This window comes from Periophthalmus magnuspinnatus, chromosome 18, assembly GCF_009829125.3.
Source record: "Periophthalmus magnuspinnatus isolate fPerMag1 chromosome 18, fPerMag1.2.pri, whole genome shotgun sequence".
In the NCBI taxonomy this organism is placed as follows: Eukaryota; Metazoa; Chordata; class Actinopteri; order Gobiiformes; family Gobiidae; genus Periophthalmus; species Periophthalmus magnuspinnatus.
Genome location: NC_047143.1, coordinates 5,615,195 through 5,628,004, shown reverse-complemented (window position 1 = coordinate 5,628,004; position 12,810 = coordinate 5,615,195). Strand labels below are relative to the sequence as shown.

Here is a 12,810-nt window from a genome sequence, read left to right as displayed (position 1 = left end):
AAAGAGGGACGCAAAACCACCATGACCATAACCATAAGTTCTATAGGAACTAAAGAGCCGTTTTGAAGCTTCCCAGAGAATCGGTGCAGCGTTGACTTGTTGTTGCACATAAACATTGAACATTTGACACAAACCGACCTACTTTATATCATATTTTAGCGCTGAAACGTGTCCCAAATCCTCCATTGAAAGGAACGGGATTTACACTTAACCGGAAGCGCTACTACAATGAAAGCGCCGTTTAGTTAGTTGCATTTACGGAAAAAAGTGGACGGGCTGGAATAAGGTCAGCCAATGACGACGCCACGGTCACTTTAATCAATAAACTATAAACTCCAGTCGTCACGCAAATGTCACATGGTCAAATACGAGGACGAAGCTTCACTCCAACTGGTGATGTTAATGATGAACTGTGGGTCAAATCATCTTTTCTTTTGTAAGATTATTGAATTTATACATGGTCCCTGACAAAAAAAGAATAAAGAAAGAAAGAAAGAAAGATGCGCCTGTCGATAAAGCAAAGGACGGGTCAGCCACTGTCAGCCGCTCTTATACGGATAGTTGACTTTTATTTTATTTTTCAGAGCATTTAGATCGACCCTTCCAACATTAATCTGAGCAAATACAGAACAGAGGAACGAACCCTCATTGTACAGTGGTACTTTGAGTCACATGGGTCAAATTCACAAACCCAGTGGTGTTACAGTCGACATTTTAATACCACAGATGCCCCGAGTGTAAATGCCATTCAAGCAGAAGTCATAAACCCGTGGTCCAGGGGCCAATTGCGGCCCGTGAGACAATGTTTTGTGGCCCGCAGGACAATATGAAAGTTTAATGTTAGTGTGTCATTACCATGTTGCGTGTAGAAGGTTCCGCCAAATCGGTAAACCCCAAACACACGTCACTTGCGCTGTGTACTCCCGTTACAAAAGATTAAACAAATAATGACGTATACCCATAAAATCCACAAGAATTTGCATATTTCCTCATGTGTGTTGAAAACAGCGATGATTTTTGAGAAGATTTTAACAAAGCTTTTTTTGTGGAATACCGCAGCTTCACCCAGACTCTGCCTCCTGCGGCCCCCAGATAATTTGAGTTTGAGACCCCTGCATTAAAGGAATTATAAGTGGTTATCAAAGACAGGGGGCAGTATGTGATCTCCACAGACCTGACTAGTCCCGATTTCTTCCTGTGGGGCGATCTTAAAGAAAAGGTGTTTGTGAATAAACCTCAGACAACAAACGACTTAAAACGTAATATCGAGGATCAAATGAGAGACATAAGCCCAGAAATGCTTTAAATGTGACGCAAAGTGAGTTGGATCAGGCTATTCAGGGTGAAACTGAAAAAAATTAGGTCGTTTTTACTTCCCCTAGTTTAAGTAGTGATAAGTTCAAGTGTAAGTGAACAATTATAACCGTATATATTGCCAAAAATCTCAGAAGGTTCAGTTTATGTACTGCTAAAATTTGGTGAGTAGAACTTAAAAATTATAGGAGCTACTGAAGATTTAAAAGTGTCACTGACTTTTGGGCCGTCCTGAATAAGCCACAGCAGAGGAGAGTTTGTTGTGTGGGGTCGCGGGTCGCTGGGCTGTGTGCCTGAGCCGACAGACGCAACTGTGCGAGCCAAGTGAAGATGGTAGCGATGATCAACAGCGACTGTACAAAGTCTGAGCTGCAAATGAACTGTTAGATTTGGGGCACAGTCTGTACCTGGACATGTCGTTTTTTTCTCCCCTACAAGAATAAAACAGATGGACAAAGAGGAGCAGAGAGGCGGACAGACAAACCCCCCCATCTTCCCGGCGAATCGCACCCCGTCTATCTCCATGAAGAACGTCGCAAAGTTTGGTTTTCACTTTTTATTTCCTCAGATTCATGTTACACAAAGTACCTTTAAATAACCAGTGACTATAGTAAAAAGAGCTTTTATCAAACGATTAGACAGAACTAAATTTCAGATATTTCTGTACCGTGAAGCTGTTGTTGATGTTCTTGGTGCTGGTTTCGGCCACACTGGCGTCAGACAGGTCCACCTCATCGAAAATCAGAGACTGAAACAATAAAACAGTGATTTTGAATAGAGATATAACCAGTGGTGTGGAGGTGGGTGGTGCAGCGGTGAATGACTCTATGCAAATACAAATGCAAAACATGCACCAGGAAAATGAGCTGAAATGGAAGAAATAATCTCACTATTATGACTGTCTCAATGTTTTTGGTGAAGTAGGTCTGAACGATCCAATTGTGATGTTTCTGACGAGCAGATTGATGTTTTATGTTTTAATAATTCAGTTAAAAGTTCACATTTTAAACAACTTTTTGGCAAGAGTGAAGACTGAAATCTGAACTCACAAACTCATACAAGACATTTCAGAACATGTTCAGATTGAAACTACAGGGCCAGCAGTTTTTATGCAGAATAACACAATAACACAGGGGATTTTGTCGTTTGTGGAGAAAAATATGGTACTTAAAATGGCAGCCTTTGCAATTTCATTCATTCAAATTGAGATTTTTATTTGATTTAAATTAATCTTGCAGCCCTCGTAAATATTCATCTAAATATAGAAATAGCAATATTAAAATAAATAAAAAAATGAAATAAAATAAATAATAATAATAATAATAATACATTAAATTAAAATAAATAAAAATAGCGATTTCATTCATTCAGATTGAGATTTCGATTTGCTTTAAATTCATTTTACAGCCCTAGTAAATATTAATCTAAACATTTAAATAGCAATAATAAAATAAATTAATAATAATAATAACAATAATAATGACAACAACAATAAGAACAATAAGAATAATAATCATAATAATCATAATAATACATTTAATTAAAATGAAATAAAAAATAAACACAAATAAAATAAAAATAAAATAAATAAAAATAAAATTGTCTGGTACCTTGCAGGCTTCAGTATCTGTTCTCTCAGTATAAATAAATATAATTGAGTACATATTAGCGTAAACGTGTGTATTGCATGGTAGTACCTTGCAGTCTTTGGCGTAGTAAAGCGTCCGTCCTCTCAGTTTGAAGTATCTCCGCTTCCATCTCTGAAAGGAGCTGGTCTGTTTGAGCAGGATTCCCTCTTTGACGCTTTTCTGTCGACAAAAACACACAACAGTTCATCACCAAATATAACGCTAAACCGCGAGAGTGCACTGTAAAAACAAAGACGCGAGTGTCTGAGCCGTGAATGGTTTTCTGTCTGTTACCGTGACAACAAGATGTACTCTAAAAACTAGCCCGAGGTGTGCGTTTGTCAGCTGAGAACCCGCCAGGCGCTCACAAAAAATGAATGTAAAGCATATGCTGTAGATTTCAACTATCAAAGGGTGTATTTATAGCGTTTCCGAGGCTATAGAATCCCCAAGTGACTGTAAGGATAAAAAAAAATAGATAAAAATAAATAAAAAGTAAAAGTTTGTTCAATGTGTCATGTTTATAATCATTAAAGGTCCCATATTACGCAAAAAAATACTCTAGTGAGCTTTTATCCATGTTATAATTCTGTTAGCTCCTCAAAAACAGACCTGGAGTTGTGTTCTGCTTCATTCACACATATTTGAGTAACTATTCTTAGTCTGTTACATCTCAAAGCTCAAAAATGCTCAGTTCCACCTTGTGATGTCATGAAGTGGTAGTTTTTAAGTTAACAGCTACTTTTAACCTTTTGTTTCTGGCAATTCCCGGGCTGAAATGCTCCAAATGATTCTTGTGAATGTGTATGGAGTTTAAAAATACAGCAGAACACTTCCTGTTTTACCACATGATGACATCACAAGGTGGAACAGAGCGTTTTGAGAGAAGAACTCAGCCTAAATATGCAGGTTTGTGTGTTAAACATGTGTGAATGAAACAAAACACAACTGCAGGTCTGTTTGTGACGAGGAAACAATATTAGAACAGATAAAAAAAAAGATGTAATATGGGCCCTTTAAACCAAATGTAAAGGTGCTCTCCATGGAAACAGAAAGTTAAAACCATACTTCGAAACATTCTCCGTGGAGATGAACCAAAAGAGCAGTATTTCCATGGAAACAAGAGGGGAAGTCAGGTTTGTGGAGATGCAAACTCGCTCACAGCTTGATATAAATAAATAAATGACTAATTAAATAAATGAATAAATAAATAAATGAATTCATAGACAGACAGACAGAAAAATAAATAAATAAATGAATAAATAAATGACTAAATAAATAAATAAATAAATAAATAAATGAATGAATGAATAGACAGACAGACAGACAGAAAAATAAATAAATAAATGAATAAATAAATGACTAAATAAATAAATAAATGAATGAATGAATGAATAGACAGACAGACAGAAAAATAAATATATAAATGAATAAATAAATGACAAAATAAATAAATGAATGAATAAATAAATAAATGAATAGACAGACAGACAAAAAATAAATAAATAAATGAATAAATAAATGACTAAATAAATAAATAAATAACTAAATAAATAAATGAATAAATAATAAATGGATGAATGAATAAATAACTAAATAAATAAATAAATGAATAAATAAATAAATGAATGAATAAATGAATAAATAAATGAATGAATGAATAGACAGACAAATAAATACATAAATAAACAGTGATGGATGTAAAGTCCAACAGCATTTTATTTGTTTAAAAGAAAAAAAAAAATCTGATGAATCTGATGAAGTACATTGTCAATAGAGCTTATTCAAACATGCGTGAATACAACTTTGACAGGGTTAATCAGAATGTAAACTCAACGCTCTGAACAGTCTCCTTTAACTTCACTATATTACGTTTAAAGCGCATCACATTTTTACCAGAAAACTTACAGAGTGCAACTATAAATACTTGCTAAATAAATACATAAAACATAGAACAACAAAAGCCACTCTACGTCCATATACGGTAAGGAATGAAAGCTTGAGTTAAATAACCGAGTGTGATCATCTTATTTAAATACGTACTATAAATAGTTTTGGGGTTTTAGCAGCTCGTGCCAACCAATTATCAAGAAGCTACATCACAAACATTACACAACAGTACGGTGACTTCTTGTTTGGTCGTGAGTTATGTTTTTGTAAGATCTCTATAATTACCGGACTTTCCCACATGAAACGAAAACCGGTAGAGTCGAACGCCTTCTCTAAACAAAAGTGAAATGATTTTGTCACAATAGCTTCATTACAGCGTCATTATTTAACAGTGAAGACATAATTGTTGTCAGGTGAAAGAATGTCGTTGTGTTCTGCGTCCTGATTGGTTTTCTCCCCGACAAAACCCACAATGTCGATGAAATGTTCCGCACCAACAAAGGCGCCTACGAAGGTTTGAACTTATAGACCAGTGTAGCACCTAGACTTTTTTTTCCCTTTTTTAGCCATAAAAATCACGTTACAGGAAGTATCAGCCTGTACTTTTGCCCTTTTCCACACAACTCCCTCTATTTTACATATCCATCCTTATTTTTCCTTTGCTGCATCAAATACGTGTGTAATACTTGTTTAAGTAGAAGAAAAAATAAAAACGAATGTAGTTTTGAGTGATTTTTATGCAAGCAAACAATGAAAAAAACTATCTGACCAGCTCGGAAACACTTTATAAAACATATTTGAACAATAATCAATATTTATAGAAGAGATTATGCAGATTGTACTTAGAGTTAGGTTTTTACAGCCATTCTTATTAAAAAAAAAAAGTCAGGCGTTTATGCAGCTAAAACATTGGTTTTGGCAGTTCATATTTTAAGGAATGTGTATTAAACAAGAGAGAAATGTGAGAAAATGTTAACGCCTGTGTGAGAAAAGTGTATAAAGTGTGTGGTGAGGGGTTTTACAGACAAAAACATGGAATAATTGTAAAAAAATAAAGCTGATACTTCTCAGATTTTGCCTTTTGTGAGTTATTTTTAGGATGTGAGTGAAACAAAACACAATTCCAGGTCTGTTTTTGAGGAAGTAACAGCGTTCTAACATGGATAAAACCACACAATGACCTTTAAGCTGTAAGATTAATATGACGAGTTTGAGGAGCCAATCCCAAGCACATAAAACGATAAGGTTCAAACGTTTCCTTCAATAACAGTGACTCTCCCATAGAGTTATACAGGCCCCCGTCCTCCGTCTGAAACTATGACATCAAACCGCAGGCCGCTGTGACCACGTCTCATCACATGCCATTGGAATGAGAACATGTGATGAGGTAACCTTGAGTCTACACTGTCACACATCTGAAAGTCTAAAGGTGAAATTGTGCAAAAGGCTTTTACGAGAGAAATTACACAACGTGGCAACGAGTGTAACAGTTTTATCTGTCTTTATATGTCACATTTTACACTATTTTCTGATCTATGTTATGTTTTCTCATCATAAACAGACCTGGAGTTGTGTTTTAATCCATTCAAACGTGTTCATTTAACACTCAAACCCTGCATATTTACGCTGAGCTCTTCTCTTAAACAGAAAACACTCCGTTCCACCTTGTGATGTCATCAAGTGGTAATAAAAGAAGTGCTCCACTGTGTTTTTAAACTCCGCACACCTTCACTAGAATCATTTGGATCATTTCAACTCTGGGATTGCTGATCTGTACTGAACAAAAGGTAAGAAAATAGCGGTTAACTTGAAAATGACCACTTCATGACATCACAAGGTGGAACAGAGCATTTTGAGTTTTGGAGATCTAGAAAACCTAATAATGCAGGATTACTCAAACATGTGTGAATGAAAGAAAACACAACTCCAAGTCTGTTTTTGAGGATGTAACAACATTCCAACATGGCTTAAAGCTACAAGAGTCAACTTTGTATAATATGTGATCTTTAAACGCGTCTAGAACGACAAACTAACACAAGAATCACATTTCAGAGCATGTTTGTACAGATCTAAACAGGTTTTTTTTAAGCAGAATAAAACAGGAGATTTTGTTGTTTGTGGAGCAAATGATGCTACTTCAAAAACTGCAGCCTTTGTGTTTTGCTAATTGCGTCCTTGTTTTAATTTAGGTCTGAGGATGGAGTTATAAATAGGAGATAAATGATGCATAAGCCCCAATTCCTGCTGAAAGATGGATTGTCTTTCCAAAAATTGCTTCTTTAACTCCCCTGTCAAACCCTTTCTTTTATTTTAGCTAAGATCTGCACCTCACTATCTGGATTTGAGATGTAGATGTACAGCAGATTGGTGTCCTGAGCTGCTCTTGCGATGGCGTTGGGACATTTTCTTCTGAAGTGGCTGTTTAGTTTCTCAAATATAACTCTCACTGCACTCTTCACTTCACTAAACGGAGTAGACCGCATTAATTTGTTTGTGGCTTGGGGTTTTGTCTTACGTGTGAACCAGTTTCTGTCTTTGTAGGTTTGAAATACGCCGCCATTCCAAGCTGCGTAGGGAACGATTACACCTCTATTTCTAGGTTCAGATTCCCTATCGTCCTGTTTTGTTTTGTTGTTTTTTTTTTAGCTCTCTTAGATCTACTTTCGTTTGCAGCTCTAATGCACAGCCCTAAAGAAAAAAAATCCCCCATGTAAACATCCCAAAGTGAAGCCAACGTTCTGATAGTTGTTTTTGGCAGGAGCCTCACACCACAGTGAAAAAAAACTGCCCCAAAGGAAAAAGAAAATAAAACTTGAAACCACAAGTCACAGCTCTACATCTGAGCACACCTTCAGAATGAGGAAACATTAGGAGCGCTGCCATAACGCCCGCACGGTATATCGAAATAAGTATCGATATCACAAAATTGCCTGATGCTTTTATCGATATCGCCGTAAATGTGATCGGAATAACACCAAGGTTTTCCATATGATAAAAATGCACAGTTTTATGATTATGTTAAAAACAAAGCTGTTTTTGTTCATGATTTTCCGTATTAAGTACAAACTTTTTCCTTGATTTCGTCCTGTTTTGTTTCTGTTAAAGAAGATCTAAGTTTTTATTTTGACAGAATTTCAGGAGCAAATTAAATCATGTGCTTTTTAGTTTTACTATGACTGAGATTATTGAGTGAAAAAGTTCTCAACACTCATTTTGCAAACTTTTCCAACATCGTACAGCTCCAGTTGCCATAGCGACTCACAGCTGAATCAGACAGACAGGTGTAACCCCCATCAAAAAAGTACCAAGGTGCCTCTTTAATGACGCTACTTTTATTTTCTTTTGTCAGTCTCTTCTTTTGTCAGTCTCTCCACATGTGCTGTGTCGTTCCTTCTCTCTAGTGTTTCTTAACTCTCTCTCCCCCCCTTCTCCCCCTGTTCTCTCCCTCTCTCCTCTCTCTCTCCTGTTCTTTCTCTCTCTTTTGCCTCCTCCCTCTCTTCTCCCCCTGTTCTCTCCCTCTCTCCTCTTCCCCTTTCTACTCTCTCTCCACCTGTTCTCTCTCCCTCTCTCTTTCACCTCCCCAACTCCTCTCTCCCCTCTTTCCCACTCTGTTCTCTCCCTCTCTTTCCCCTCCCTCTCTCCTCTCTGTCTCTCTTCTCCCCCATGTCTCTCTTCTACCTCTCTCCTTTCTCTGCCAGTTCTCTCCCTCTCTTTCCCCTCCCTCTCTTTCCCCTCCCTCTCTCCTCCCTCTCGCCCCTCTATCTTGTGCTGTGTCATTCCTTCTCTCTACTGTTTCCTAGCTCTCTCTCTCCCTCCTTGTTTTCTCCCTCTCTCGTTCCCCTCCCTCTCCTCTGTCTCTCTCGCCCTGTTCTCTCCCTGTCTCCTCTCTCCTCCCCCTCACCCCTCTATCTCATGCTGTGTCATTCCTTCTCTACTGGTTCCTAGCTCTCTCTCCCGCTTTTTCCCCTCCCTTTCTCCATCTCTCACCTCCCCCTCACCCCTCTATCTCATGCTGTGTTGTTCCTTCTCTCTACTGTTTCCTCATTCTCCCTCTCCATCTCGCGCCCCTCTCTCGCCCCCGTTCTCTCCCTCTCTCTTTCCCTTATCTGCCCCTCTATCTCATGCTGTGTTGTTCTTTCTCTCTAGTGTTTCCTCATTCTCTCTCCATCTGCTCTCTCCCTCTCTTTCCCCTCTCTAAGTCATCTCTCTCTCCCCTCTCTTTCCCACTCTGGTCCCTCTCTCCTTCCCTCTCTCCTCTGTCCTCCCTCTCTCTCTGGTTGTGTGTTGTTCCTTCTCTTTAGTGTTTACTCTCTCCCTCTGTTCTCTCCTTCCCTCCCTCTCCTCTCTGTCCTCCCTCTCTCTCGCCTCCTGTTCCGTCTCTCCTCTGTGTCTTCCCTCTCTCCTCTCCTCTGTCCTCCCTCTCTCCTCTCTTCTCTGTCCTCCCTCTCTCCTCTCCTCTCTGTCCTCCCTCTCTCTCTGTGGTTGTGTGTTGTTCCTCCTCTCCTCCCTCTCTCCCTCCCTCCCTCCCTCCCTCCCTCCCTCCCTCTCTGTGGTTGTGTGTTGTTCCTCCTCTCTTCCCTCCCTCCCTCCCTCTCTCTCTGGTTGTGTGTCATTCCTCCTCTCCTCCTCTCTCTCTCTCTCTGGTTGTGTGTTGTTCCTCCTCTCTCCTCTCCTCTCTCCCCCCTCTCTCTCTCTGGTTGTGTGTTGTTCCTCCTCTCCTCTCTCCTTCCTCTCTCTCTCTATGGTTGTGTGTTGTTCCTCCTCTCCTCTCTCCTCCCTCTCTCTCTATGGTTGTGTGTTGTTCCTCCTCTCTCCTCTCCTCCTCTCTCCTCTCCCCTCTCCTCCCTCTCTGTGGTTGTGTGTTGTTCCTCCTCTCTCCTCCCTCTCTCCTCCTCTCTCCTCCTCTCTCCTCCTCTCTCCTCCTCTTCTCCTCCTCTCCTCCTCTCTCCTCCTCTCCTCCTCTCTCCTCCTCTCTCCTCTCCTCCTCTCTCCTCCTCTCTCCTCTCTCCTCCTCTCTCCTCCCTCTCTCCTCCCTCTCTCCTCCCTCTCTCCTCCTCTCTCCTCTCCTCCTCTCTCCTCCTCTCTCCTCTCCTCCCTCTCTCCTCCTCTCTCCTCCCTCTCTCCTCTCCTCCTCTCTCCTCCTCTCTCCTCCCTCTCTCCTCCTCCCTCTCTCCTCCTCTCTCCTCCTCTCTCCTCCCTCTCTCCTCCTCTCCTCTCCTCCCTCTCTCCTCCCTCTCTCCTCCTTTCTCCTCCCTCTCTCCTCTCCTCTTGTTTGCACACAGCTCAGTCCACAGCCTGATTATCCTGTGCTGCTTCTCCCTCACACAGTCCCCCACAGGAGCAGATAAGTGTTTAAACCTGATGAATAAGACGCCACTAGTTTAACAGCAGCGCCTCAAACGCCACACAGACTTTACACAGGAGCGCAAATGTTCCAGAATAAAACTTAAGTAAGCCTGTCACGATAAATAATGCAAATGGAACGATACTTTTTGGGGGTCAAGATTTACAGTGGGTAAGGTTGTGTTTTGTTTCATACACATATTTAACGCACAAACCCTACATATTTAACCTGATTTCTTCTCTCTGAACTGAAAACACTAAGTTCCACCTTGTGATGTCATCATGTGGGAATACAGGAAGTGCTCCACTGTGTTTTTAAATGCCATACATCTTCACTAGAATCATTTGGAGAATTTCAGCCCTGGAATTGCCAAATCTCTACTGAAATAAAATGTAAAAAGTAGCTGTTAACTTGAAAACTACCACTTCATGACATCACAAGGTGGAACGGAGCATAATGATAAAGTCAAACATGTGTGAATGAAACAAAACACAACTCCAGGTATGTTTTTTGAGGAGAAAACGACATTATAACATGACTTTAATCTCACAAGAGTCAACTTTTTGCATTATAAGACCTTTAAGTGTTGCATTGTTTTGTGTATTTATGACAGCTTTACAATATTGTACCTTAAGAGTACTTTTTGGGGATTACTTCTGTTTTATAGTTTGATTTCAATATTAACGTTTATTGTCTATATCAGGTATGTACAAACTGTGGCCCGGGGGCAAAATGCGGCCCTCAGACCAATTTTTCTCGGCCGTCAAGCTTCCAGGTGAATTGGCCCACATTACCTTAAACAGTACTTTTTACAGTACTTTTCTGAAAATCTACTTACTGCCCATCTGAAATATTTAACGTGTTGAGGATATAAGTATGAATAAAGGTCTAGTGGTTCAGTTTAACTCGTAAAAACGCAGATTTGAAGTATTCACTGTATTCGCGACCAGTCTATGGCCCTCAATCGGCCCTCGGCTTTGTTTCTGTTTTTATATGTGGCCCTTAATGAGAAAAGTTTGGACTATATTTACTTCAATGATATATCGCACTTCAAAATGTGTTTTCGTGCCAGGTCTAGTAGTTTGAACTCATTGCTTTCATACCTGTGACTTTCCAACAGTCCTGGAAGATTCTGTACGTAAATATGAAGTAGAGAAACCACAGATACTAAACTGCAACGTTGCTAATCAAATCTGTTGCTAACGTTAGCGGGAGCGACCTTGGGCAAAAAAGGCAGTTGATTTGTCTGTTATTAATGTTCATATCTTAATTTACGGACACGACAGCGAAATAAAAACACTGTGATCATGTAGAGCGGGTCAATACGAACATTTTAAGACCAAAACGACGAGTCTGACAGCAGCATTTACACAGAGAGGGGCGACGTTTTTTTCAATAGAAAGTGAATTGGAGCCAGAGTCGATGGAGCCAGAAGCGCGACCATGATCACTTCTTATTTAGAACCTTTTGTAACGATATCACGTTTTCAGTGTGAAGCTGTGGGGAGACCGAAACTTGATAAATGTGTTTTTCACGTCATACGAGCTAATCTAAAATCTGCACGAGCTTCAATGACATTTACTTTAGCGATTTGCAAACCTCTCACTGCGTAATCGAGATTGCAGTTATTCAAGTAACGCAATTTCCTCTAAACGACAAAATATTGCGTCACGTCACGTCTGAAAATATGCTAATATGCTAACGCTGTAGTTTAGAGCTGTGCAAATGTGTTCTGAACTGCATGGGTTTAAAGTTCTGATTCAGACTCAAATTAAAATCGTACAGACTTTAAAGACACACTGCGGAACTTGTCTCCATGGAGATCTGCCACTGCGTTGTCTGAAATCTTCCACAATATGGCATTAAACCTATCAAACACAGCTGAAGTTATCGCTCTGATCTGCGTTTCTCAAGGTCATTTTGAGCAGTAAAAATGCCCCTAAAGAAATAAAGTTACATTTAATGTCTTATTGTGGAATATTCAAAGCGAAACAGCAGGTGACGGACTTTCCACCCACAAAGTTACACGGCGCAGCTTTAGACGTGGTTGTACCTATCTTCAGTGTATCTGTGTGAGGTCTGTGCGGCCCCAGTTCCCCCGGTGCAGCTCTTCAGGTCAAAACGAGTCAGCGACGTGCCGTCTGCGTCTAATTACTAATTACGTTTTATTGCCGGAGGATCAGACAGTACACATCAGCGTTCTTCTTGTTGTTAGCTTTACCGTCACTGCAAAACTCCGCTGTGGTCTCTGAGAGTTGTGAGAAGTGCTTATAAACTCATCATGGTGAATAATTAGGACAACTTTGGACCACTGCGAACCGTTTAAAATGAACTAGTGAACTGTTTTTTTCATGTTTTAAGACGGGAAAAAACAGGTACAGCGTGTTTAACTTCAAATTATCACCCCCCCTCACCCTCCGCGGTTGGTCTCATCCTTTCTTTTTCCACGCTCGGAACCTCAACCAGGCCTGGGAGCTTGAGTTTTTTCCGCGCAGTATCTTTGCCGTCCCTGTACTGCACTTTTCTGGACCGAGGTGTCTGATGTTTATTCCTGGGATCTGCTGTAGCCACTCCTCCAGTTTCCAGGTCACGGCCACTGATTCCTTCACCTCTCCAGACCTTCTTCAGCTCTTC

The 12,810-nt window shown here is 40.0% G+C and overlaps 2 protein-coding genes across 3 annotated transcripts in view; one reads left to right on the top strand and one right to left on the bottom strand.

The window, feature by feature from the left end:
* Window positions 1–4,180, top strand: part of zgc:92429 (uncharacterized protein LOC445063 homolog) — a 57,102-nt gene extending 52,922 nt beyond the window's left edge. The window contains exon 13 of the mRNA XM_033983750.2: window positions 4,169–4,180. The gene's annotated coding sequence lies outside the window, so the exon portion shown is untranslated. The remainder of the gene's footprint in view (window positions 1–4,168) is intronic.
* Window positions 1–12,810, bottom strand: part of si:dkey-172j4.3 (diacylglycerol kinase delta) — an 84,608-nt gene that overhangs the window by 36,124 nt on the left and 35,674 nt on the right. For both annotated transcript variants that reach the window (XM_033983792.2, XM_055229096.1), the window contains 2 exons: window positions 3,012–3,122; window positions 1,982–2,062 (listed from right to left, as the gene is read on the bottom strand). In XM_033983792.2, the coding sequence (XP_033839683.1) occupies window positions 1,982–2,062; window positions 3,012–3,122 (192 nt within the window). The remainder of the gene's footprint in view (window positions 1–1,981; window positions 2,063–3,011; window positions 3,123–12,810) is intronic.